The sequence below is a fragment of the Phytophthora parasitica genome, assembly GCF_000247585.1.
Source record: "Phytophthora parasitica INRA-310 unplaced genomic scaffold supercont2.9, whole genome shotgun sequence".
In the NCBI taxonomy this organism is placed as follows: Eukaryota; Oomycota; class Peronosporomycetes; order Peronosporales; family Peronosporaceae; genus Phytophthora; species Phytophthora nicotianae.
The window spans coordinates 230,578-255,537 of NW_008648995.1; the positions used below are offsets into that span (position 1 = coordinate 230,578).

General features: G+C 48.2%; 14 protein-coding genes across 16 annotated transcripts; 9 read left to right on the top strand and 5 right to left on the bottom strand.

The window, feature by feature from the left end:
• Positions 1–449: 449 nt before the first annotated feature.
• PPTG_21832 (TKL protein kinase) lies at positions 450–2,412 on the bottom strand. The gene has a single exon (XM_008900532.1). The coding sequence runs from the start codon at positions 2,233–2,235 to the stop codon at positions 571–573; it is 1,665 nt and encodes a 554-aa protein (XP_008898780.1). The 5' UTR covers positions 2,236–2,412; the 3' UTR covers positions 450–570.
• A 44-nt stretch (positions 2,413–2,456) lies between these two features.
• On the bottom strand, positions 2,457–4,526 carry PPTG_21833. Of its 2 annotated transcripts, XM_008900533.1 has the most exons (2): positions 4,200–4,526; positions 2,457–4,078 (listed from the first exon to the last, which is right to left on the bottom strand). In XM_008900533.1, exons 1-2 carry the CDS (start codon positions 4,490–4,492, stop codon positions 2,632–2,634), a joined length of 1,740 nt encoding a protein of 579 aa, XP_008898781.1. In that variant the 5' UTR covers positions 4,493–4,526; the 3' UTR covers positions 2,457–2,631. The 2 variants fall into 2 exon arrangements, with proteins under 2 accessions (XP_008898781.1, XP_008898782.1); XM_008900534.1 differs by having other exon boundaries at positions 2,457–4,526.
• A 648-nt stretch (positions 4,527–5,174) lies between these two features.
• PPTG_21834 lies at positions 5,175–6,433 on the top strand (the record flags this gene model as incomplete). 2 transcript variants are annotated; one of them, XM_008900535.1, is made up of 2 exons in its annotated part: positions 5,175–5,324; positions 5,379–6,433. In XM_008900535.1, the coding sequence occupies exon 2, from the start codon at positions 6,008–6,010 to the stop codon at positions 6,431–6,433; it is 426 nt and encodes a 141-aa protein (XP_008898783.1). In that variant the 5' UTR covers positions 5,175–5,324; positions 5,379–6,007. The 2 variants fall into 2 exon arrangements, with proteins under 2 accessions (XP_008898783.1, XP_008898784.1); XM_008900536.1 differs by having other exon boundaries at positions 5,385–6,433.
• Positions 6,434–6,755: 322 nt separating this feature from the next.
• On the bottom strand, positions 6,756–8,184 carry PPTG_06172 (hypothetical protein). Its single transcript, XM_008900060.1, has one exon. It carries the CDS (start codon positions 8,023–8,025, stop codon positions 7,303–7,305), a length of 723 nt encoding a protein of 240 aa, XP_008898308.1. The 5' UTR covers positions 8,026–8,184; the 3' UTR covers positions 6,756–7,302.
• Positions 8,185–8,200: 16 nt separating this feature from the next.
• Positions 8,201–8,308, top strand: PPTG_21835 (hypothetical protein; the record flags this gene model as incomplete). The annotated part of the gene is made up of 1 exon (XM_008900537.1): positions 8,201–8,308. One exon carries the CDS (start codon positions 8,201–8,203, stop codon positions 8,306–8,308), a length of 108 nt encoding a protein of 35 aa, XP_008898785.1.
• A 317-nt stretch (positions 8,309–8,625) lies between these two features.
• On the top strand, positions 8,626–9,975 carry PPTG_06173 (hypothetical protein). The gene has a single exon (XM_008900061.1). The coding sequence runs from the start codon at positions 8,638–8,640 to the stop codon at positions 9,895–9,897; it is 1,260 nt and encodes a 419-aa protein (XP_008898309.1). The 5' UTR covers positions 8,626–8,637; the 3' UTR covers positions 9,898–9,975.
• Positions 9,976–10,094: 119 nt separating this feature from the next.
• PPTG_06174 (hypothetical protein) lies at positions 10,095–10,364 on the top strand (the record flags this gene model as incomplete). Its single annotated transcript, XM_008900062.1, has 1 exon — positions 10,095–10,364. The coding sequence occupies one exon, from the start codon at positions 10,095–10,097 to the stop codon at positions 10,362–10,364; it is 270 nt and encodes an 89-aa protein (XP_008898310.1).
• Positions 10,365–10,733: 369 nt separating this feature from the next.
• PPTG_21836 (hypothetical protein) lies at positions 10,734–11,180 on the top strand (the record flags this gene model as incomplete). The annotated part of the gene is made up of 3 exons (XM_008900538.1): positions 10,734–10,751; positions 10,852–10,993; positions 11,119–11,180. The coding sequence occupies 3 exons, from the start codon at positions 10,734–10,736 to the stop codon at positions 11,178–11,180; spliced, it is 222 nt and encodes a 73-aa protein (XP_008898786.1).
• A 157-nt stretch (positions 11,181–11,337) lies between these two features.
• On the top strand, positions 11,338–12,788 carry PPTG_06175 (hypothetical protein). The gene has a single exon (XM_008900063.1). The coding sequence runs from the start codon at positions 11,420–11,422 to the stop codon at positions 12,653–12,655; it is 1,236 nt and encodes a 411-aa protein (XP_008898311.1). The 5' UTR covers positions 11,338–11,419; the 3' UTR covers positions 12,656–12,788.
• Positions 12,789–13,450: 662 nt separating this feature from the next.
• On the top strand, positions 13,451–14,816 carry PPTG_06176 (hypothetical protein; the record flags this gene model as incomplete). Its single annotated transcript, XM_008900064.1, has 1 exon — positions 13,451–14,816. The coding sequence occupies one exon, from the start codon at positions 13,451–13,453 to the stop codon at positions 14,705–14,707; it is 1,257 nt and encodes a 418-aa protein (XP_008898312.1). The 3' UTR covers positions 14,708–14,816.
• A 78-nt stretch (positions 14,817–14,894) lies between these two features.
• Positions 14,895–16,178, top strand: PPTG_06177 (hypothetical protein). Its single transcript, XM_008900065.1, has 4 exons — positions 14,895–15,129; positions 15,201–15,437; positions 15,505–15,787; positions 15,855–16,178. Exons 1-4 carry the CDS (start codon positions 14,950–14,952, stop codon positions 16,046–16,048), a joined length of 894 nt encoding a protein of 297 aa, XP_008898313.1. The 5' UTR covers positions 14,895–14,949; the 3' UTR covers positions 16,049–16,178.
• PPTG_06178 (hypothetical protein) lies at positions 15,741–17,569 on the bottom strand. Its single transcript, XM_008900066.1, has one exon. The coding sequence runs from the start codon at positions 17,519–17,521 to the stop codon at positions 16,205–16,207; it is 1,317 nt and encodes a 438-aa protein (XP_008898314.1). The 5' UTR covers positions 17,522–17,569; the 3' UTR covers positions 15,741–16,204.
• Positions 17,570–20,011: 2,442 nt separating this feature from the next.
• PPTG_06179 (hypothetical protein) lies at positions 20,012–21,517 on the top strand. Its single transcript, XM_008900067.1, has one exon. It carries the CDS (start codon positions 20,049–20,051, stop codon positions 21,405–21,407), a length of 1,359 nt encoding a protein of 452 aa, XP_008898315.1. The 5' UTR covers positions 20,012–20,048; the 3' UTR covers positions 21,408–21,517.
• Positions 21,518–23,126: 1,609 nt separating this feature from the next.
• PPTG_06180 (hypothetical protein) lies at positions 23,127–24,806 on the bottom strand. Its single transcript, XM_008900068.1, has one exon. The coding sequence runs from the start codon at positions 24,636–24,638 to the stop codon at positions 24,279–24,281; it is 360 nt and encodes a 119-aa protein (XP_008898316.1). The 5' UTR covers positions 24,639–24,806; the 3' UTR covers positions 23,127–24,278.
• Between the last annotated feature and the right edge of the window lie 154 nt (positions 24,807–24,960).

Here is a 24,960-nt window from a genome sequence, read left to right on the forward strand (position 1 = left end):
TTCTTCGCTTTGGACATTTTTCACCTCCCGGGGTTCCTTGATATTTGGAAAAAATGAAAATGAATATAATTCTATTAGTGGCGATGTATGGTCGTGCTGGGTCCGTTACAGCACGTCTTATATGCACTCCCCGAGTCGCTGCTCTTCCTTGACTTGGCTCCCCGAGTCTCTCAATGCCCTGGCGTACTCTCCCCGAGCCTCCTGCAAATATATGTGGCGTGGGCCACTTGGCCAACCAGCAGTTGAAGTGATGCCAGTATGACAGTGTAAAACACTTTTATTATACTATAACACTTTTATTATACTTTATGATGAAACAACAGTTGTAGAAAATATTTCTAATTGTATGTTTTAGCCAAGCACTCACATAAGGGCACAATCGGCAATGGCGGGGACATCTGAGTGGATATCCACTCAGATAAGAAAATTCCTCGACATTTAGGACTGGTTTTAGGACACAAAAGCTCAATATTCGATATGAATACTGATATATGAGTTATATTTCAGCACGGCACTGGGTCTGCATACATGCACCTGGTATACTCCTCTGTCGTTTCTGATCGGAAACAATTACACCTCCTTGGCCAGGATTTGCTGAAGCTTATACAATGCTTCGGCTGCAGTAGGTCGCTCCTTCGGGTCTAACGACACACACGCAAGTCCCAGGTCCACCATCGACTGCGGTCCTGCTTCGGAGAAATGAACACGCAGTCTGCCAGCAGCCACCATCTGCAGGATCGCAGCGTTAGGTAGTTTATTCGGCTTCACAGAGGATGAAGATTCAGTACTACTCTCGCTCTTGGACAAAGCGTATGGCATAACGTGGGAGTCAAGCTCTGACAGCACCACACCGAACGAAAACATGTCTGCCTTGTCGTCATAACGTTCGCCCATCATGACCTCGGGCGCCATCCAGAAAGAAGTTCCGATGCCTCCTGTCATAGTCGCGTCAATGCGTTCTCGAGAAATGCCAAAGTCCGTCACCTTAGCGTCCATCGCCTCATCCAGCAGAATATTTTTCGACTTCAGGTCTCGATGAATCACTGGCGGTGCACATGAGTGCAAATACGTGAGTGCAATCGAAACATGAAGCGCAATCTTGACCTTGGTATGGTCGAAACCAACCGGGTGGCCATTCTTTTCATAGTCACTGAGCAGAGCCTTGAGATCACCACCAGCCATGTACTCGGACACAACGCAAATGTCGATGAGTTGATCCCAGGCGACGCCAATGAATGAAACGATTCGAGGATGATCCAGACTCGCCATCAGCTTTACTTCGGACAGGAAGGCGTTCACTTGCGACATCGTCTTCTTTGTTTCAGGTAGCAACATCTTCACCGCGACGTCCTTGCCATGGTAGCTGCCAATGTAGACCTCGCCAAATCCACCACGATTGATGAGCTGTTTCACCTTTACCTTCTCACGAGGGATGCGAGCTGCAACGATGACGTCGTCGTCCCACAGTTTCGCAGAATGGCGACGGTCGAAGTCTGAAGTGGTGGTGATGGTCGTCTGTCGATAAGGCTTTGCAGGGCTCGCCTGTGCTTCATAAGCTGCTTCTCTTAGATCACTCGTCTGACTGAAGTCTGGAGCACGGTGAGGTTGCTGCTCTCTGCGTCGGTGGCATCGTCTGTACACAAGAATACCGACAAGTACCAGAACGAAGATTACACCGACGATAATCCCCGCGATCGCACCACTGCCGATTCCAGAGCTGTCACTTGAACTGGAAGATGACGAACCACTTGAACTACTACTCACACCATTTGTAGCAGAACCATCAGAGCTTGAGTAGTATCTCCTGCCTGAGGTACATGAGTGGTTTGTGAGATCGTCCTCTGTAAGCGAGAGCGACGTTTGTGTGGAGAGGGTGCACGTGCCGTCGAGGTAGTACGTCACCTGCGCTGACCCGTTAGAGTTCAAAGTGGCAATCACACTTTGACCGTCTGTACCAGCGATTTGACACTCGCCTGAGGCTACAAACGCTACCGATTCGATGTACGTATTGCAGTCCGTCCCGCTGTAAATATCCACCAGCAAATATTCTGTGTCATCGTAGACGTCTGCTGCGTGCGAGTAAATATTCGACGGACAGCTTGTTGCGGTGTAATATGTGCTGCCAGCGATGGTGGTCGACGCACAGTCCGAGCTCGTACAGGATGCACTCGAGGTGATGGTCAACGTTACCGGAGACTCACACGACGAGTCCGAATAGACCTCCGTCGACTGCATCGCGACACTGAAACCCCCCGGTCAGAGTTTCGAGTAACCAAGCGAAGCGTGCGGTTCGGACAGGAATTGGGGAATGGCGCTAAAGCCAGCGGACAGCAATAATGCTTGCAACATGACCAACACATCGAGTCAAACGTGATCTGCCAAGGCGAAAAACGTCGCATGGGTTGCATAATGGAGACTGCAGTTTGGCAGTCCGCAAATTTCAAATCGCTAGTGTAGGGCAAGTGCAAATATCCATCCCAAGATCGATTTGAAGCGGCAGAATATATTGGAAAATATATTGAATAGGTGCCAATAGGTTCAGGTTATCACAATGATGGGGCCTTTGAAGATTTTAACTTTGACGATTACTCTTTTGGACGGGTCGACCACAACTTGACGCAACTTTCGGCCTTACATTTCATGTGCCAATATCTTCTGCAGGCGATACAGTGCTTCAGCTGCCGTTGGTCGTTGCTTCGGGTCTGTTGAGACACACTCCAGTCCTAATTGTACCATCGATTCCGGCGCAGCTTCTGAGAACTGGACACGTAGTTTACCAGCCGCCACCATTTGCAGAATGGCAGTGTCGGTTAGTCGTTGACCGGAGTGGGTATTGTTCTTCGCGTGCGAGTACGGCAGTGCGTGTTGGTCGAGCTCGGACAGCACCACGCCGAAGGAAAACATATCTGCCTTATCGTCGTATCTCTCGCCCAGCATCACCTCCGGTGCCATCCACAGCGACGTACCGACGCCCGCTGTCATGGTGGCATCAATCCGTTCCCGAGAAATACCGAAGTCCGTCACTTTGGCGTCCATTGCCTCGTTCAACAATATATTGCTGGATTTGAGATCGCGGTGGATTACGGGCGGTGCGCACGAGTGCAAGTACGTCAAAGCATGAGCGACATGCAGTGCCACCTTTACCTTATCATGATCAAAGCCGACAGGCATCCGTTGCTCTTCGAACTTGGACAAAAGGGCTTTCAGATCGATGACCATGTACTCCGTAACAACGCACAGATCAGTGAGCGAATCCCACGCTACGCCGATGAACTCCACGATATGCGCGTGGTCAAGCGTACTCATGAGCTTGACTTCAGACAAGAAGGCGTTCACTTGAGTCAAGCTCTTCTTGCGTTCCGGTAGCAGCATTTTAATAGCGACTTGCTGTCCGTTGTATGTCCCAACATACACTTCTCCAAAGCCACCTCGGTTGATCAAGTGTTCCGCAACAACTTTCTCTCTCGGGATCCTCGCAGCGATGATGGCTTCGTCGTCCCAGAGTTTACTGGGAATGGCACCGTCCGAGCTGGCCAGTGTCGTTGAAGCCGTACCGGTTTTCTGCGGTGATACTGGCATCCTGTGGAACTGAGCTGATGACGTCGCACCCTGTTCGACCACTCCTGGACTCTGAACTTGGTGTGATTGGTCCTCCTGTTTGCCTCCATGGCGACAACGTCGCCAGCATAGGATGCCTATGATCAACACAAGAATCACCACGCCAGCGGCGATACCTATGATGATACCGATACTCGATCCGGAGCTGTCACTACTGCCACTTCCAGCTGTACTGCTGGTTCCACTGGTTCCATCGGTATCGCTAGTGATTCCATCAGCCCCGCTGGTCGTCGAACCGTCCGAGTTTGAGTACAATTTGTACCCTTGGAAGCACGCGTGGCTTGTAAGCAGGTCCTTGCTGATCACGTATGGGGAACTGGTGGCGTATGTGCATGTTGTGTCCAAGAAGAACTGGAACTGCGCCGATCCGTTCGAGTAGACGTTCGTGATGATTCCTTGACCCGTTGTGCCAATGGCTTCGCACGTTCCTGACCCAACGATCGCTGCGGTTCCTGTGTAACTGGAGCAGTCGATGTCAGAGTACAGTTCCACCAAAAGGTACTTGGTGCTTCCATAAGTACTGGCCGCGTAGCTTTTCGCATCGGACGGACAGGTTGTCTCGGTGTAGTAATAATTGGTACCGATGTAAGTGATCGTGCAACTGGAACTGATACAGCTCGCAGACTCCACGATGGACATGGAAATTGGCGCCGAGCCGCAGGAAGTGTCGGAGTAAATATTCACTGACTGCATCGTCCGCTCCGTGCCTAGTCGAACGAAAATCTGGAAATGGAGAGAGCACGACGGCGAGAATGAACCCAAGACGCTGTGAACGGTCAACGAATGTATCGCCGGACACAGCCGCGGGCAAGTTGAAACTGTCTGGACTTCGCCACTTTCGTAGAAGAGGCGAGTTGGTGATAAAAGTGGGCATACAAAAAGGAGGTCATTGGTTTCGGTGTTCAGCGAGATCACCTTTGGACGTCCGACTATTTCCCTCTCACCCCTCAATCGTAAAATGGAATACATTTGAAGTCAATATTTCTATTCTGGGGGTAGCATTATTGCGACCCGAATGTTATTCTTTTTACTACTTTGGACGTGATTCGATCACGGAGAAGTGTTCAACCTTCACTCTAATTGCACACTTGTGACGGCAGCACCCTCTTCACTCCACGAAACCCTACCTGGTCGGGTGTAGACTGGCGCGATTTTGTGGCCAACTACGAGACCGGAAGTGGGTCTAGTGCTTTTCTGCGCATCAATAGCTTCCTGATCGTTTCTTGTAATGAACCAGAGGAAGACCGTAGATTCTGTGAGCCCATGAATCTAGCTCTGTATTGGACAAACTAGGGATGTGAGCTTGGTGCTAGCATATTTGTACAGCAGTCGTTGAGTATGGATGAGTGTGATATGGACTGGCTGGGCTAGAGAGGAGGGTATCTTGGTGTGATGAGGCAAAACTGGCAAAAGGTGAGCAATACCCCCGATTTTCGTATTGCCACCCCTTGTACCCAAAATATGGTACTCCATTTCTATCTGCCTTTCATTTCTATCAGAGCTTGTGCCATCATTCAAGCACAAGCCACGAAGCACGTAAGGCTGTCGACACGGAGGAAGAGCGGCCCGCCGCCAAGCAGGAATAAAGTGGCGGCTCTCAACGCCATGACTACCGAGGGGATCGTCTAAGCTGTTGCACCGCGCTTTCAACAGATAGATGGGCATGTACGGTACATTGTACCCAGTAAATCATCTCCAAAATGAAGGTACTGTACATCTCGATTTAGATGGGTTCATACTGATGTGTGTATTTCCCAAAGTCACAGACGTCAATTGTTGATGGAGTACGATCTCCACCTGCTTGTTCCGACGTGACTAATAGGTATAGCAATGCATTGTCTGCACCAGACATTCCGTACTCGCTCACAACAAGCACTGGTATTGTGAGTCACAATGTAAGAAGGGAGCCATTCGAAGTATTGTATTGCGCGAAACGAGGGGAAAAGACTCGTCCAAGGAGCTGCCAGCCACTGTTTCGTCATGCAGTGAAGGCTACGCTCAACAGCTTGCAGTTGGTAAAGATCTACCGCTGCTGTTGGTGTCTGCTTTAGTCTCCAACTCAACCAGAAAATTAGACACGAAACCTCTGACGACCAATTATTATTTTTTCTGGAGCTCGAGTTACGCTTAGCGTGTGCATATGGGGATGTGAGTTGATGCCATCCTTTGTATTAGCAACGCCTTTAAATCAATGGTACTCGGTGACGACACAAAGACCAGCGAACGCCGATAAACTGTAAGATATGCGGATGATCGAGAGTAAACATGAACATGACTTCATAGAGGAACGCATTGATTTGCGTGAGGGTCTTGGGCAGCAGCATTTTAACCGCGACGTGATGCCCGTTGTACGTTCCAGAATACACTTTGCCGAAATCCGCCTTTGTTGATGAGGAATCTCTCTCTACAATTATCTTCAACTCGCAGCGATGATAACTTCATCGCCCCAGACTGCACCATGGCTTTCCAGGCAGAGCTCGACAGACCGTCGGACAGTGTGTTCGTCGTAGGCTTGAACTCTCACGTGGCCCCTTGTGTTGTGCCGTCGGAGCGATTTTTTTTTTTGCTCAACGCTACCAGACTCAAGAAATTCATTCCAATTGCTTCTTCTTCCTGTTACGACACTGCCAACGCATTAGAATCCAGTAGCCAGCAACAAGAGAACGATTCACTCGATTGTAATGCCTTCATGACCCCGGTACTTACGCCACAGTCGGACGAACCACCGGGTACAGGACGATTCGTCGCTGATCTAACCAGTGTATTTACTCCCGATGTAGTATTCATATGTGTGACTTGTGAAGAGATCTTCTGAAAAGTAGATCGGGTCGATGACAGATATCGAGTTGGAGTTTAGCAGATCCGTTCGAGAAAAGCGTCGTGATGACGGAACTTCTGTCATCGGACATCTTGCATGCGAGCAAGGTCATCTTACCCGTGTGGGGTCTCTCAGCCGGACTCGAGTTAAGCGTCCACTAGCAGGTATCCAAACACGTCAGACGCGCAGGAAAATCTGTTCGTTGACACTGCAGTCAAAACTGCTTCGGCTTGACGTTTTAGTGATCTCAGTCAGCACAGACAAGGCAAAACGCATCCGGGGGAAACGTTTACAGAATGTGATGGTAAATACGATACAAGTCGCGAGAATATGGCGTTATGTGAATCTAGACTAGCCAATAGAGTTCGGACAATACCACGCCGAACGAGAACGTCACCCATCTCGTCGTACGAATTGCATAATAATTTCTGGAGCCATCCAGTTTGTCATGTTCTCGAAAAATTCCAAAATTCCTCAACTGGCTTAAAGTGTTCTTTGACTTCAGGTATCGATGAATTACAAGTGATTGTAAATGCGTGAGTGCGTGTGCTACGTGCATTGCAATCCTGCTTTAGCATGATAGAAACCCACGGGGTGATGCTGCCCGTCGTATATCGCCAGTATCGTTGTCAAGTCTCCTCCTTCGATGATCTCCATGACGAAACAAGGATCCTTGAGTACCCGCTACGCTAATGAACTTGATAATGTGAGGATGATCCTTAACCGCTGCCACCTTCACCTCAGCTCTGAATGTGTTCACACGAGGACTACTCCCTCTAGTTCGACGAGCAGCATCATAGCGCGTATTGTAGTTGAGTTGCCAAGTCTGTGGAATACCATCTCTCGCCCTGTGCATTATACCTCCGTCACTGCCTATGCCTCGCTCTGTTGAATTGTCTTCTTCTGTTTCTACAACGAACGATGAATGCAGCGACGGCCAGCACCACCACAAACACAGCTACGATACCTCCAACGATCGCTGCAAAATTACTATCTGCCTCAGATTCCCCCGCACTGTCGTAGTCCAGATGAACGTAGTATCTAGCAGTGTATTGAGCCAGCTCAGTGCTGCTGATACCTTCGTAGCAGTGATGATTCACCAACGTATAGTTACTCAGCGCATAGGTTGTTACCAACGGATCGGTACATTCCGTGTTGTTATAAAGCAATATGGTCGCCGATCCATCACTCTCGAGCGTAACACTAACGCTGTGGTTGTTTCTCGTCGAAAATGGCTCACAGCTTCCGACAATTAGCCCGTGACGGTACAGATACGCGTCGTCCGTACAGTTAATGTTGCTGTACGCTTGAATTTCAATGAACGTTTGGCCGAGGAAGAGATCTTCCATCGGATTGTACGATAAGCTATCCGTCGAGTAGCACGTGGTAGCCTTGTAAAAATTCGAGTTGCCCGATGGCTGGGGCGAGCAGGCCATGGCGCTACAGTTGTCGTTGTCAATAACCAGTATATTAACCGCGGGTCCGCTGCATGTTTCGTCTGTGTAGATCGCCGTCGTCTGCATCGTGTAGGACGAAGCCTCAGCTTCATAAGTGACGACCGGGAGTAAGGCTGCAACCACTGAAAGCATCTCGATGTATCGGGTTTTCGCGCACCTACAAATGAGGCGACGATGGAGAGCCGCGGTAGTCGTAGCTCGGGAACGAAAAGACAGTGCGCGGAGTGATATACGATATCAAACCGCCATTTTTGCACCGTGAGGCGCGGGAGCTCCGCCCACAGTGCATCAAATGATTCATGTGAAGATGAAGAACCCTCAAAGCGGCGAGAAATTAACCGCAACTCGCACGCAGCAGTCACAATGGAACGCCGAGTTAGAGTGCTGCACATGTAATATCGCGGAAGGCAAGTAGTACTTTATCCTCTTGTGCAGTTCGGTATCATTTTACTCTCTGAAATACTACGTAATCCGGACTTTACCTTTCTAGGTAATAATCCTTGCATTTGTACTTTACTACTTATATAACCCTATCACTTGCACTTTACTACTCATGTGCTGAAGATGCTCGCGTTGGTGGCGACTATCAGATCTAGTCCACCTTGATAATGGCATGCTGATATTTAATAAAGCTCGTAAGTTTTGTATACCTAGTGATCACCGTCAATACTCGTGCAGGTTGTCCACATGAGCGAGCAAACGAACGAAACATCTGTCCTACGGAGACGGTAAGCATCAGTCTGCATGAGATTTGCTGCTAAATTCGATTCGGAAGGACGTGGCAGGTTACTTACCTGCGTACCGTTGGCCATGACGCCCTCCGACGCAACGTTCCTCGCCGACGTGGAGGCTTTCCTCGCTTCAATTGACCAAACATTGCCATCGCTCGACATCGGTGAAGATGAACCAGCACGGGCGGAAAGAGAGCATGATACTGTGGAAGACAAAGCTCCAACTAAGTCCGCCACATCCAAGCGCTGGAACAAGAAGACGCGGGTCAGCCACACCATAGAGGAAGAGAAGGCCAAGGCTCGAGTGCGCCGTTCAGCCTACGTCGAACGGCAAAAGGTTGAACGGGAAACTCTGAGGCGTGAGGTGGAAAAACTTACACATCAACTCGAGAAAGAGAAGACCAGAGTAACGTCGAAGTGGAAGATGGTTGCGGCACACCAACACAAGCAACGAGCGAATGCTGAAGCAGAGCATCGACGATTGTTTGCTGAGATTGTGGCCGGCGCAGCATTGATTCGGGAGCTCCGCGGGTTTTTGAGTAGGTGGTCTCAGTATGACAGCTTCGAAACGAATGAATTACTTCACAAGAGAAGTCGCCGCGAGACCGCTGATATCGAGGTGCACAGGTTCTATGTGGTGTTGCTAGATGGTCTTTATGCTCAGACCAACGCTGTTCTCCGACGTTGTGGACTCGATGCAATGGACGAAGACCGGGTCGGCAGCAAGCAGACATGGACAAGAAACACCGAGACCGGACACTTCGAGTACGCAGACAAACACATTGTACCCTTTGAATTTGAGGAGACGTGTCATTCCCGATGGGTTGTGGCTCACATGCTTCATCGACAGCAAGATCGAGAACTTCATCACAGGCTGGAAGACTCGGAGCACACGGTGGCATTAAAGTTTCGTAGCACAACCCACCTCGAGCCGGGCAGGGTCGTGTCAGTAGTGCAGCGTTTTGTCATCCGCCGGTACCAAGAAGTTGGGCGTATGGTGATCGTGTGGCGAGGATCCATCGAAGGCGAGGGAATGTTCAGGGATATGCATGCTGAGGAAACTGGCTGGGGCGTTGCCACTCCATTTGTGGGAACTTCAAAGGCTGGAACAATGCTGAGAACATGCGTTCGCATTACACCGATGCATTTTAATTACGCACCGACTCATGTACCCATCGCGAAGCAGTTTATTGGTCTGGTACTTGATTCAGGCGTGGAAAATAATTCTGAGATCACCAACGCACTCGAAAATTTACTGCTGAGGGATGAGTAGAATATTCTTGTGTTCATTAAATTGCTCTCATCGAAGAAATTATGCTATCTCGTTTTCAACGCTCATCCAGCGCCAAAAAAAGTTGTTGGTTATTCTTTTTGTTTGTTCATAAGAATAAAAATGTGATTGAGTCACAATCACTGATAGTCCCGTTGCATTGAATATAAAACGCGGCGTATGTGCGTCGGCTACTCAGCATGACAACGTCGGACGCAACGTTCCTCGCAGAGGTTGACAATTTTCTCACCTTAGTTGACCTGCAAGTGTTGCCGTCGATCTGCACTGGTGACACGCCGCAAGTGGAAGGAGCCAATGATGTAACGACAGGCAAAGCTCCCAGCATACCAAAGGTCTCGAGACACAGGAAAAAGAAGGCACAGGACAGCGTCACTAAAGAAAAGGAGGAAAAGGCCAAGGCCCGTGCACAGTCTACATTGACCGACCAAAAATCGAACGAGAAGCCCTGAAGAAGCAAGTGAAAGAACTTACTTATCAACTTGAGAGAGAGAGAAGACCAGTGTACAACCAAAATGGAAGATGGTCGCAGAGCACCAACAAGAGCAACGAATAAATGCTGAAGCACAGCAGAGACGACTGTATGCTGAGATTAGGGCTGGCGCTGCGTTGATTCGCGAATTGCGCGGAGGTTTGAACGGGTGGTGTCCTACTACCAAGGCGAACACATTAATACACCAGCACATGACAATTCGCGAAAAACTATCTGATGTAGAGCTGTACGCGCTCTATGTGGCGTCGCTGGATGGCCTCTACGCCCAGACAGACGCTGTCTTTCGAGATTATTGACTCGATTCGATGGATGAAGACTGCATTTAACCATGCACCCGAAATACCAAGTCAGATCACTTCCCGTTCGCGTTTAAACACATAATTTCCTTTGAGTTTAAGGAGACTTGTCGCTCCTAATGGGTTGTGGCTCAATTGCTACATCGACAGGAAGACCGAGCGGGATGCCACTATCTGGAAGACATGAACAACACCATCGCATTAAAGGGTCGACGATCGATCCAGCTCGAATCGGCCATGAGGGTGTCAATACTACAGCACTATGTCGTCCGCCAATACCAGGAAGACGAGCGTATGGTACTTGTGTGGCGGGCATAAATTGAAGGCGAAGGAATATTTCTAGGTATGTGTGCCGATGAAACTGGTTGGGGCATACATCCGCTGTGAACCAGTTTACTGACGTGGTGCTTGACGCAGGCGTGGAGAATAATGTTGAGATCACCACCGCCCTCGAGAATTTACTGCTTAATGATGAATAGAGGGTTTCCGTGCTTGAGGCTGTGTAGATTGAAGGATGCTGTCGAGCTGATTGTGGTTATCAAAACTTTCGATTCAATAGAATTCAAAAGAACAACTGGAGCGTAATCAGTGGCAGCGTGACTCACGCCGCATTTGAAGGATACATACATGGCAGGAGCGATTGGTTAACCTTGTCCGACACCGGCCAAATTGGACCTCACATTTATAAACTTTGGACGTCACATTCACTTCGGTCACGATGAACTCGGATGCTGCATTCCTCGACGAGGTGAATGATTTCCTCATTTCATGTGATCTACCCACTGTTCCATTGCCATGTGATAGCGATGAAAGCCGGAACGCTTCGAAACCTGAGACTTCTCCAGAACGGTTGGTTGGAGTAGCCCCTCGACAGCTCTCAGCGCGTAGGCTGACGAAAACCATCATGGGTGCTGCTGAAAGGCACGAGTTGGAAAAGGCAAAGGACCGCAAGAGAAGGCAAGGGTACCGTGAGCGCCGTCGCATCGAGCGCGAAAGTCTTCAACAAGAAGTCGAGAAGCTAACAAAGGAACTACGAAACGCGAGAGGACGTAAGAACTTGCTTGCTTCAGCGTGGGAGATGCTTGCAAAACGTCAACTTGCTGCACGAATGGCTGCTGAAGCGGAACAAAGGCGGCTTTTTAAAGCCGTAAGCAGTCGAGCTGTTCTACTCGAGGAATTTCAAGACTTGATGAACCAGCGAGTCGCCAAGTGGTGTGACTTTTCTTCAAGCGAATATGTTGATACTAGAACCGCCTCCTATCAGCACAAGCGGATCCGGTTAGAGCCTATGGATGATGCGATCTTCTCTGCATATATTCAAGAGCTAGGAGGTGTCTTCACTCAGACCGACGAAGCCTTGCGTTTGAGGGGATTGGACGCCACAGAGCCGAACTGGGACGAGCCAAGCGAGACATGGATCAAGGACCCAGACACAGGATATTTCCTATACGGAGGGAAGCTAACTCTTCCGTTCGACTTCCGTAAATTGTGTATGTCGCGATGGTATACAGCACCTTTATGGCACCGTCAAGAGAGTCGACAGTTGTACAAGGGCTTGGATGACCCAGACAACACGTTGGCTTTAAAATTTCGAATTACAACTCGCTTGGCGTCTGGCAAGATTGCATCGGTACTGCAGCGTGTAGCCATTCGTCGCTATGAAGAGAACGAACGCATGGTGATCGTCTGGCGGTTGTTCACTGAAGGTGAAGGAATTTTCGCCGGCATGAATGCCGATGAGACAGGGTGGAATGTGGTAGTTCCTGCGAAAAAAGGTGCCGAGACTGGTACGGTGCTGCTAACAAGCGTCCGCAATGTACCCATGCACCTGACCGATGTGGCAAAGCACCAGCCCACTGTGCGGCAGTTTGCTAGCAAGCTTGTTGAATGGGGCTCCGAAAACTGTGTGGAGGTCACGAATGCGCTCAAGTATTCTTTGCTTACGGGGAAGTGAACATCGTTGGTATCGTATCGAAAAGATTTGTTGCTACTTATAATAAGCTTGGCTAGCATTTTGTACAATAGATGTGGTAAATGTGATGCATGTATTACTTCCCATCCTTGCCGGAGCACACAGAAAAAATAACATCAAGTTGAAAAACTTCGCTCCACCTAACACAAACACCCTTGGTAATAATCATTAGAAAACCATGTGTGGATTACGCTGGCATCGAGAGTGGCATAACATTGGATAGGACCGTCACGGCATCCGCGTTTGCAGTTAAAGCGGACATGGGCTAGAGGCAAATCGTTTTTGCATCACAGTGTTTACAGCTACGCGGGATAATTATAATATTTAAGCACTTAAATACATGTATCGACATAGAACACATAGATGAAGGATCTGGAAATTGTTTTCTAAAGCGATCTGGCGAGGTGATGACAAGATACTGTGCAGGTTGGTATTCAATCCTGCTGCGATATAGACTGTGATCAGGAATTCATATGCCCAAAACAAAAGTGTGCTTTTGATCGAGACTGCAAATGATAAACTCTGCAGCACAATTTACTGATATTACACGGTGTAATACTAAACCAAGATCTTGCAGCATAATGAGTTCTGGCTTGTTGCTGTACAGTGCAGTTCAGGGTCGATTATACACAGTTGGCGGTTCCTACCGCCAAACTGTAAACAGCATTAACCTGCATTATCCTCCACCCACTGGCAACCTTGTCCGACTCAACCTGCATTACGCAAACTCTGGAGACTGGTTGATGATGGGATGTTGCACACAGAATCGATTTAGCCATGGCAACGACAGACGCCGCGTTTCTCGCTGAAGTTGAGCGCTTTTTAACATCGTGCGATCATCCATTGATCACTTTGTTTGAAGAATCAAATCGCAATTACGTCAATGGTAAACCGGCGTTCAGACATGAACGCAGTAGCAAGACTCCAAGTACGGATTGCCATCGCGAAGAATGGAGGAAAATGGACGCAGTTTCCAGACACGAGCTGGAAAAGGCAAAGGATCGTAAACGACGAAGAGAGTATCGAGAGCAGCGGCGAACTGAGCGGCATAATCTTCAGCAGGAAATCATAAGACTCACGGAAGAACTAGAGAAGATCCAAGGAGCAGCTAAAACCCTGTCAACACTGTCCACTTCATCCTGGAAAATGGTAGCACAGCGCCAGTTAGCTGCTCGAAAAGGTGCCGAGAATCAGCAAACACAACTGCATAAGGCGATCGATATGTATGCGACTGTGATCAAGGAGTTCCACTGCCTTTTCCACGAGAGACTTCAGCACCTGAACGATGTCTCTATCTACCAAGAACTTTCTATCAAGAACGAACCTGCCTCAGCATTTAGTCAACACAAGAAGATTCGATTCGATTCTACAGATACCGATATTTTCGCGACATATATCAAGGAGTTAGACGCGGTGTATGCTCAGACTGATAAAACGCTACAAACTTGGTGTCTTGAGTCCACCGAACCAAACTGGGACGCTCCTAAAGAGATCTGGGACAAGGATCCAGACACGGGCTACTTCCAGTTCAGAGGGAAGGTCACCGTGCCGTTCGACTTTAAGGATATCTGCCGATCGCGATGGCAAGTTGCACACTTGCTCCATTTACAAGATTGCCGAGAGATTTATGATGCAGTCAACGATCCCGAGAACACACTGGCACTCAAGTTTCGCCGTACGACTCGCTTGAATTCGGGGGGGATTGCTTCGGTACAAAGATGGTTAGTTATTCGTCGATATGAAGCGGAAGGCCGTATGGTACTTGTCTGGCGATTCTTCACAGAAGGCGAGGGAATATTCGCAGGCATGCACGCTGATGAGACTGGCTGGGGAGTAGCAACAGCCGTGGAAGGATCGTCCAAGACGGGAAGTGTGTTACGAACGTGCGTTCGCAACGCACGAATGCATTTCAGCAATTTGACAGCGCCAAATAACGTGACGGAGCAGTTCGGCGATAAACTACTTGAATGGGGGCGCGAAAACAACGAGGAAACTACCCTCGGACTCGAAAGACTGCTGATAAAAAGCGAGTAATATATCCAAATGCGTGGCAATACGAAGGTTGCAGATCACCAGTCGAGAAGCGATGCATGCAGTCTCACAGAGTGGCTTGCACAGAGTGTATTCGCTAATCAAATAAAACGACAGTTGAAGTTGTCTTTAACAATGGTACAATGTACCATAACGTGGTACGCTGTACCCCTCATCAATACCGTCTTATCTGCGCACTTCATATTCCTCCGACTGGGGCAGAGCGCGTGCCCCGACGCCTGTCGATGGAGAGCTTCCTCAGTGACGCGGGCGCGGACGAGCGTACCAAGAACAGTGAGCAAGAGGCGCATGTCGCCTTCTTCACGCGCTTTCCGCACCTACGCGAGTTCTTCTGCGGCGGCTCGGCGGCCGCGATCAACATCGTAGTGACCTTCCCACCCAACAAGGTCATGTTCCGGCAGCAGGTACAGCAGCAACCAACAATTGCACCAATGTCATGGTACTCTAACTAACCTACCATAATGCGAACGACCAGTTATTCGGGCTGAACACGTGGCAGGCCTTCGAGAATGTGCGCAGTGAGGGCTGGCTCATGCTATATCGCGGTGTGAAGCCCCCGCTGCTGCAGGCCATGGTGTCCAAGAGCATCATGTTCGGACTCTACAATTTCTACGATGAGCTGCTGCTGGAGAGCTTTGGGGAGCACAAGGGACTGAGTCTGGTAGCAGCAGGCCTGGCAGGCACGTCCGAGGCAGTACTGGCTCCGTTTGAGGTGCGAAAAGTGAAAAATTATGGACGAGAGGGGAGTATTTTGCTGATGTTGTTTATATTGTGTGCAGAGGGCGCAAACATTGTTGCAAACGCCAAAGTTTAACCGGGAGATCGCGGGTGCATACGACGCCATGGTGCACATCAACAAGTACGGACTGAGAGAGCACTACCGAGGACTCTCGGCAATTTTGTGTCGCAATGGGCCAGGAAATATTTTGTTCTTTGGACTGAGAGGACCGCTAAGGGAGCTGTTCCCACGAGGAGATACAGCAGCAGCCACCATGACAAATGATTTCATCTGTGGCGCTATGCTTGGAGCGGTGATCAGCACCTTCACATTCCCTATTAACGGTGAGTTGATGTGTGTTTATTGGTGAAGGATTAAACATGTTTTTACTGATTTTGTGATTTTTTGCAGTGGCACGGACACGTATGCAGAGTGTGTATGGGCAACCGTTCATCGGTCCATGGGAGGCTTTGCAGCTGACGTACAAAGAGCGTGGACACAGCGTGAGACGGCTGTATCGCGGCGTGCAGATGAATTTCTTCCGGTCCCTTATGTCGTGGGGTATCATTAACTCTACGTATGAGAAGCTGAAGTCGATCACGTGAAGTGGAAGAGTCTACACAAAATGCACTATCAACCGACAATTCTGAATAGAGCCTAGTTTTTCTTGTAGGATATTCATGTTCTTACTACCGGTGCTTGTTAATCTTTACTACATCGCTAGCCCCCCCCCCCCTCCATTCCATCTTCTTTCCACACTCTTACTTTGAGTCGGAGCACGCTGCCGCCATCTCTAGCAGCATCGTGACGTTGGCGTAGCTCAAACCAACACTCGTCACCACGTCAGCCGCAGGTTTTCCCTTAGGAAACCAAAGGAAGTCTGGGTGGTTGTCGAGGGACGTGTTCAACCACTCACCACCGATAATCTCTTCGGCTTCGTCCAATTCTAGTAGGTACTCGTAAGAAATGCCCGAGTCAGGAGGCACCATCAAGGTGGTATAGCTGTCATCAGCTTCCGTCGCGTTATCCCACAGCAGGCCCGACTTGACGTGGACAATGCTAGTAGCGTTGTCGTTCCAAGGGTATGTGTCCGAATCGTAGAAGATTTGTGCGGCCTCCTCCACAGTCATGCTTGTCTGCTCATACACCTCGAAACCGTATACGGGCTGGTTCCAGACAACGTAACCAGGGTGCCTGTCAATGATGAAGGTGTGGTTGAGCTTGCCTAGAAGGTTGGTAGCAGCGATGTGGAAGAACCCAGGGTTCACGTCACGATACGAGTACTCCACGCTTCGGCCATAGGCATCCATTGATTCGTTACCACCGTTGTAGCGAGACCCAGTAAAGATAGTCGATACTTTGACGCCGTCATAGATGTCAGTGACCAGTCCCATGACGTCGATAGGATGGAAGACGACGCCGTTGAAGTTTACTGCACAAACGGGACCTTTCTCCAGAACGGAGGCCGGGGCCCATGCATGACTGATACCGTACCAAGTCGGGATGCAATAGCCCGATATCGCATTTTTACGGATAGCGCAAGTCGTGAAGTCACAATCGTTGTCAGTGGTACAAGGCGTGCTGTAATTCATTTCCGAATCGATGCCGTTTTGAGCCGAAACCTTGTCCATGAACTCTGTGACGTTCAGACCGAAGGCCGTCGCGTATTTCTCAGCAGGACTCAGCTGACCCTTCTTCCACTCGTAGTTGATACTGTCTTGATAGACAAGCCAGCTCGGGCCATTCCATGGAGACGGATGATGAATAGCCGAAGTCGGTAGGTTCTTCAGTTTAGTCTCCAGTTTCACACCGAAGTATTCTTCCAATTTGGCAGTATCGCTGCCCTCAATTACCTCGAGTTTTCGATGTGGAGCACCACGGTTCCCCGGCACCGTGACCTTGCAGGTACCGTCGTCTTCAATTGCGGTCCCGCGTCCCGGAAAGTTCTTATTGCTGAGATCGTACGAGCTGCACGTAGTTACCGGGTCGTCTTGGAGTGAAGATGCTACCACCGATCTTATCTGCTGGTATAGTGCGATGAAGGATATGGCCGTGGAAATGAAGCGGATGCTAGGCATGATATCTTCGTTGAGGTTATTGTTCAGGAGAACTTATCGCTGTCGGGAAAATTCGGAAATGAGCAACTAAGCAGTACTCATATACTTGGTCGTCTCGATTAAATTAGATGTTAATAGTACTGCACAATTGTCGAGTCGTGCCGACCTACAAATCGTTGTCTTGACACGTTACATGTACTTGAAGTAATAAACGTTTGCAGTGTTTACTCTCATGGGTACTTCATCTTGCGTAATACGTATAGAATGATTATGTAGGTGCAGGTGTACTAATGATGTTACAGTACATATAGAGCTTCTCTACCTCACCTCCCAAATAATGATTGTGTAGGTGCTTAAACTAATACTAGTATTTGGTATTAAAATTTAAGAAAACGCTGATCCTATGTGTTTTTTCTGCAAACTTTGAACACTAATTGGGCCATTAGTCATTTTGCACATTATAATACCATCGCATTACTGACGAAATGTAAGCAAATACAATCCATAGCTGTATGTACTGTGGCTACAATTCCAACTAAGAGTCAACCATACATCTTTGACATTGTCATCGGCCAACCAGAATCATAAATGCTTGCCTGAAAGAGCTCACCTGAACTTCTCGTGTGTGTGTGTGTGTGTGTGTGTGTGTGAACGTGTCACGTCGGCAACCGCGCGTGCTACAGTGCTACTCCTTCAAGAGTTGCTCAATACCCCAGCGCGTCGACTGCTGCGTCCTCTCTGGCTTATCCGTAAATAACCATAAGCACTTCTAAACCAGCATTTTTTTTTAAAATAAAGTTCTGGTTTGAAAATACCATTTCACTAATTTGGAGCACATTTTGGACAACCTGGCCAGACCAGGATACGTATCGCCTACTGCACCTATTATTAGTAATCTTTTCCTTTCGCGGTGTTGTTCACCGGATTGGAGACACGAAATAGTGGCTGGCAATGATCTGTCGGGTTTGTCGTTTGAGTGGATGTATCAGTGAAAACTGCAGTACACATTGCAAAATTGATGGCCAAAAAATGAAAAAAAAAGCAGCTTACGGTAGATCGATCGAGCCTAATCACAATTACTAGTGTATCAATTCGTTATTTTTAGTTCTTCATGTTATTGGTAAGGCTGTATGATGTGGGTGGTACCGAGGTGCCATGTGCCGTATTAATGGCAGCAGCTTACGTGGGAGCTACATGCATCAGCACATACCGCACATTAACTAACGTAAGCATCGGTACAATAGCCAGCTGACATCAGGCTGTATTATACTGGTTAAAAATCAAACTTGAGGCGGAATACAGTATTAACATCCACCTCGGTTAACCATTTCCTTAATCCGACATGTATAACTGTAGGTCGAGACAGTTTTATTAGTCAGGTATGGTACAGTAACCTCGACTTTTCGAGCGAAAGAGAACTATTAATTGCCCTGCACCGGTAACATAATTTTTGTTCCACGACAACAATCCGTAAGCAACCCTATATGGCCGAGAGAAATCTGGTCGTCCGTGTGCTACGCACGCGGAGTTTAAAATTAAATTCGTGTCAAGGCGCGACGGCTCCGCAGATTTCGATAAATAGAGGATCAGACTTACAAATCTATTAGTGAGTTTCAGTTTTGATTTTTTCTAACGTTATAAGAGCTTATTCCTCGACCCCACTCTTTGATGGAGGGTCTTTCTTTGGAGATGTAAATAAACCGTCTAAAGTGATATTACGAATTCACAAGGTAATAAATTTCTGCGCAAGTATGCCAAAAAAAGGTTTTCGACTCATTCCTGCGTCAGTCGTCTAGGAAAGAACTATAACTGAAATCCCCTAATGTAGTAACTCAATCTTGTCTCAATCTTGTAATGATGCATCCATAACAATCGCTTCAATGTATTACTGTACCACTGCCGCGCGTTTGGACGACCTATACCATCATGTGTTATCCAATTGATGGGAAATGTAATAGGTAATGATGATTTCTCAGACCCTATTTATTGAGGATTTTTTCGGTTTCCGCCTGTTAGCCTATTAAAGGGACCAGCAGGCAAGTGAAAAAGTAGTATTAACAGATCAAGCAAATATCGTCGACGGTAACCTGAGTAATCTACTGAGGCGATACACTTGTCTGAATTCAATTCAGTGAATTGCTACACTTGCAGAAGCACTTAATACCTTCAAGCGAGAGTTAGTAAGAGGTGTGTGAGGGAATTGTGGTCGTTTCATTAAATTAATGACCCATCCACCCCAGCCCTCCTCAAGTACTACTTCAAGTGAATGATTACATCTTACGAGTGGATGGTATTATACTCCTTCCACTCCCTTCGCTTTTTCAATGGAACAATACCAACATTCGCTACTCCATTAGAACTCGATATACGGTTAAGTCTAAGCATCCTATGCAGTTCCAATGTGCAGGTACATGTCTCGGAAGTACAGTATTCGTGGCCTGCAAGTTCGGAATTTGCTTATTAATCTGAAAGCGAACAAACAAGCGTCTCAGATGCTCACTTCCCGATTCTCCTGACCACGCAACAGCCGATAGAAAGCAAGCTCTTCATGCGCTGCTTCCGCTTCGGTTTCACGGCCATCGTCGCGCTTCACCTGCAGATAAACGCGGTAACCGCTTTGTCGCTCAATGATGACCCGATCACAAAATCTACCTCGTGCGATCTCGGCAACAAGAATTTTCCAGGCCGAGGAACTGAGATTGAAGACGACGGTACGTGCACGGTCACAGTGCCAGAGAACCCAAGCACTGCGAACCGCAAACTGGAGTCCATCTTGAACGAAGACATCGCCAAACTGGAGGAGTTTTTCAAATTCAAGATGGAGGTGAAGCTTAAGAACTTGCCCACCTCGGCTACGTATAAGCCATCACCATGGGCTGGTTCGAACTGGCCTGCTTACCAGGACGGGATCAACCACAAGTGGAACAAAGACCAACCGAGCCCTGCTGAGAAGTACGCGACGGCTTTCAATCTGAACGTGAAAGCCTTCATGGACAATGTTTCGGCTCTAAACGGAGTTGACTCGAGGAGTAGCCGATCGGTATGCACTTCTGACAAGGAGTGCTTTGACCCCGACGTCGACACGGTGTGTGGTATGCGTGATGGTGCAAGTTCAGGATACTGCATCCCGACCTGGCACGGCATTTGCCACGCGTGGGCAGCCGCTGCCATTTTTGAACGAGAGCCTAACTGCCCCGTCACGTTTAACGGGATCACGTTCCAGCCTATGGATATCAAGGCGTTGGTTACTACTGTTTATGACGACTCAAACATCTCCACCGTCTTTACTGGCGCACGCTACAATGGCTACAACGACTCGATTGATGAGTACGGCAGTCACACGGATGAATCATATCGTGACCTCAACCCCGGGTTTTTCCACATTGCCGCTTCTAACCTCCTGGGTTTGCTGAATAAAACGTTTATCATCGACAGAGATGCTGGCACCGAGGTCTGGAACCAGCCTGTAGTCGGCTTCAAGGTGTATGAGCAAACAGCTATGACCCTAGAGAAGGCTGCGCAGACCTTCTATGGGCTTCCAGATTACCCGTGGAATAATGCCTCCAAGAGCATCGTGTATACGAAGTCACGTCTGTCGTGGATCAACGAGACATACACGGACGGTGGCCTTGTGGCGTCAGGCCTGAACGAAAACTTTACCGTCGGAGCGGACTATGACTACCTTCTGGAACTAGATGAAAACGAGGAGATTATCGGTGGTGAATGGTTGTATGGGTCGCATGATAACCACCCCGATTTTCTTTGGCTGTTGAAGGAGAAGCCAGCATTTGATACCGCTATCAGTATTGGCTTGAGCTATGCTAATGTGACCATGCTACTCGAGAAGGCAGTTGACTGCTTCGACGCTCCTCTGACTGTGAGATTGAACACGCACAAGGCTACTTAGATTTTAGCATAGTAGATGGTCTTCTCCAGACTGGAATGCAGTCTAAACAAAATGAAGAAAATGAAGGAAGCACGGACACAGGCAAAGTAACAGAACAGGTTCCAAATACAGCACAACGGTCTGCAATACGAGTTCAGATTTTTTTTTAACTTTCCGACCAGAAACCAATCTACGACGTTTACTATTCGCATACTTATGCTCAGCGAAAAGTTTTTAAGAGCCTTTTGCGTTGGCTAAGATAGTTTTTCTTATATTGTTTTATTTCATACCAAGGTATTGTCAATTTCGCTCGAATTTGCCGATGCGGAGAGGTTGACCATTCAGTAACCAAATCGACGCGATTGGCTAAAATACATACATCATGGCGCGCGTTGCTCCTCTATGTTGGTGATTCCTACTGCAACTAGGACACAGGCACTTGCTCGCTGGCACGGTGTCTCGTGAATAAGCTTCCGTCTTACATGTAGTGCTGTATTTGCTAACCTTATTACCGGTGTTCCAGGTTCACACGAGCCCCAGATCTCGGGACTACGAATAATCAAACTGGCAACATCTAGTGCTTGAAAACCTCCAGTCGGGTAAGTACAACACTTTTTCTTGGGATTGCGGGATCCAGCGTTGAGATTACATGTTTTGTTGCTGCCTCATTAGATTTGAGCTATTGTTGCTCGATTGAAGTGCGCAAAATGGAAGAAGCTGCTACAAAACAGCATGCGCACCCAAATACAGTGTTTCACTGTTTGTATGGCTTCTATTATCTCAGCTATTCGCGTCAGGACTAACAAGCCCGTTGCCAGGATGACGACGGCCAAGGTTGAATGTCAAGTTGTCATGCAGGACTTGAGACTGAGCTTTCTATTTCAAACCTTTCGCAGGTTGAACAACTATATCTTAACTATCAGTATATTTCATTCCTTCTTTTGCCAAGAAAGGCTAAGGTCCTCTGCAAGCCACGACCAAAGCTTAACTCCTTGCTGAGAGCCCCGCTGCGAGCCAAGGGTTGTCAGGACCTCGCGCGTGTGTACAACAAAACGGTCAAAACGATTGGAACTGGATTAAAGTTTACAAGTCAACGGAAACATTCGAACGAGCAAAGTAGACGACCGACAAAAAGTTCACGAAAGATCATCGGCAATGGATCTGCGATTTCTGTTCGGAGAAGTCGCTTGCGTACCTTGATGAACACGCTCACCACATCAGCATTTCAAAGTCTTCAGTGTGGCGAATTATTCACGACTGTGGATTGACCTACAAAGTTCTCGAGAGGCGTGCCATGCATATCAAGGAGCAAGATGTGTTTAGATTCGTTGAAGAACTGAGCAACATTGACTGGACTCACCACAACCTTGCCTTTCTTGACGAGGTCTCTTTTGATAATCGAGGGATGGTAAGAAAGAGAGGGTATGCTTTGAAAGGGAAAGCGCTGGCTATTCGAGGCGATTTCCAGCGGAAACCGAGGGTGTCCATCTTAGCTTTCATTGGTGTTCACAGTGTAATTGATTACTTCAACACCGAAGGAACCTTTGATCGTGTTGAGTTCGTCAAGTGCTGCAAAGACTATGCGTATTCAAGCAGAGGAAACGTTCATCAATATCCGGGTCCTAACTCCGTGTGGATATTGGACGGTGCGACGATACACAGGCACCCGGATATTGTCCACTTCCTTAGAAGCATTGGAGTGGTCCCAATATTTCTGCCTGCTTACTGCCCATTCTTCAACCCAATCGAGTACATGTTTGGGTATATCAAGAAGGCATTCCGGAGGTATTACAACGAGAAAAGCGGACGAGATTTACTACCGTTTGTAGTGAAAACATTTCGCCGGTTTGAAGTTTATTGTATGACGAGAGTGTTTGAGCGCTGTGGCTGGCAAATCCAGGGTCATTTCGATTCCACTGGACCAATGGCAACGGATAATCGACACATCATTGACCTTTGTGGTAGTGATACGGGACCCGAGGAAGTAGAAGACGAATTGGGGTTTATTGAGAGACGCAGGCAGTTCTAGGTTGAAGTAAGGCGAGTGCTTCGTGCCTACCGACAAATTAATCTTGATGTTCAACGTCATCAACGTTTTCAATTGTCGTAAGTGGATCAATCACGTCACTGGCCGCGGGGCGGATGGGTATTATAGAGGAACTTCTCAATGACTGACTTTCGCGCGAGCAGGGCCTTATCTTGGGCATCCTGTTGCAGTATGAGGTCTTCAACATCTTGACGCATTTGCTGGCTGTGCGAAATTGATGCATTTACGCAGTCTAGCGCCATTTTTGCTGATCTTGACTAGACGACTACCTGCTGCTATCAGCCTGAGAATTGGTCTGCCTGAGAAGACTTGTAATATACTCTGGTGGAGGCTCCGAAATTGCATCGCTCCATTTAGACTTATTCAGATTTCGTGTGATGTGGGTCGCCCACATTCGCCACACAGTAGTCTCTGCGCGAAAACTGGACTTCCAACGCGACTAAGGCTGCGAGACTACGTCGCGAAGCGAGCTCTCGGCCGCTGCACCTGCGAGCTCAGTTGCAAGAGGTCGTACTCATGCTGCTGCAAACGATTCAAGGTCCCTCGCCTTTGTGATGGATGTCTCGTACGCGTAAATTATGAGCTTGATTGTCTTCCTACGTCGCGAGGACATCCAGAGGTTCCAGGCATCCTCGGTCTTTTCATTGTCAACTATGTGATTGTTGCACTTAAACTGCATGAGCTTAGTCTAATCAGACATCGTCGATGGCTCCATAGTCCAAACATCCTCCACTTTGACGGCCCGACCTTTGATTCGATGGCTGAACTTCTCCCAAAGCTTGCGTAGGATGTCCTGGAAGGTGGATCTCTCAGCCAGAAAGTTGTTTAGCGTTTCACCAGAGATTTCACGTTGTCCAAGTGAGTTTTTGACAATGGCGTTTGACAACCAGTTGGAATTGATCAGACTCCAGTTGAGATGCCGTCACCCTTCGGGATACTGACGGGCCTTGCGGTGGTGACGTTCGTGAATGAGGGTGTAGAGGCGGTGTCAGTGCTTGAGGGGGTGTCCGAAGTCGCAACGGATATGGCGAGACGCGAGTTGGCGTTCGAGCAAGCAGTGGTGCTCGCGAGGGACTTTCATCTGGATGCTGTGGAGAGGGCAAATGGGGGCCAGCAACACACACAGTAGAGCCCTCTGATAGGCTTTGCGTCCCACCTCTTGTGATTGTCGCCACCGCTTCTCTAGCCTCATTTCCTTCGCTCATGTTTGCCGATCAAAGATTGCAAAGGAAACCTATTGTGTAAGCTAAAGTATGCTCTTGGATAGGCTTGCTCGACTGGCCGGAGATTGTGCTGGAGCGGTTTAGTTGGCTCGCGTTGGAAATTTGGAGTAGAACTCACAATATGAGTTCCGTTAATACCTACAATGATATTATGGAAGTAAAGACGAATACTGTGGATAATTGTACTTTCCCTCTGTTTCACATTACTTGTACCAAATCGCGTGTTACATTAAGTTTGTATAAATCTATTCAATTCAGTTTTTAATTTGTCTACTAAACAAGACTCAAGGCCAACAACCGATTC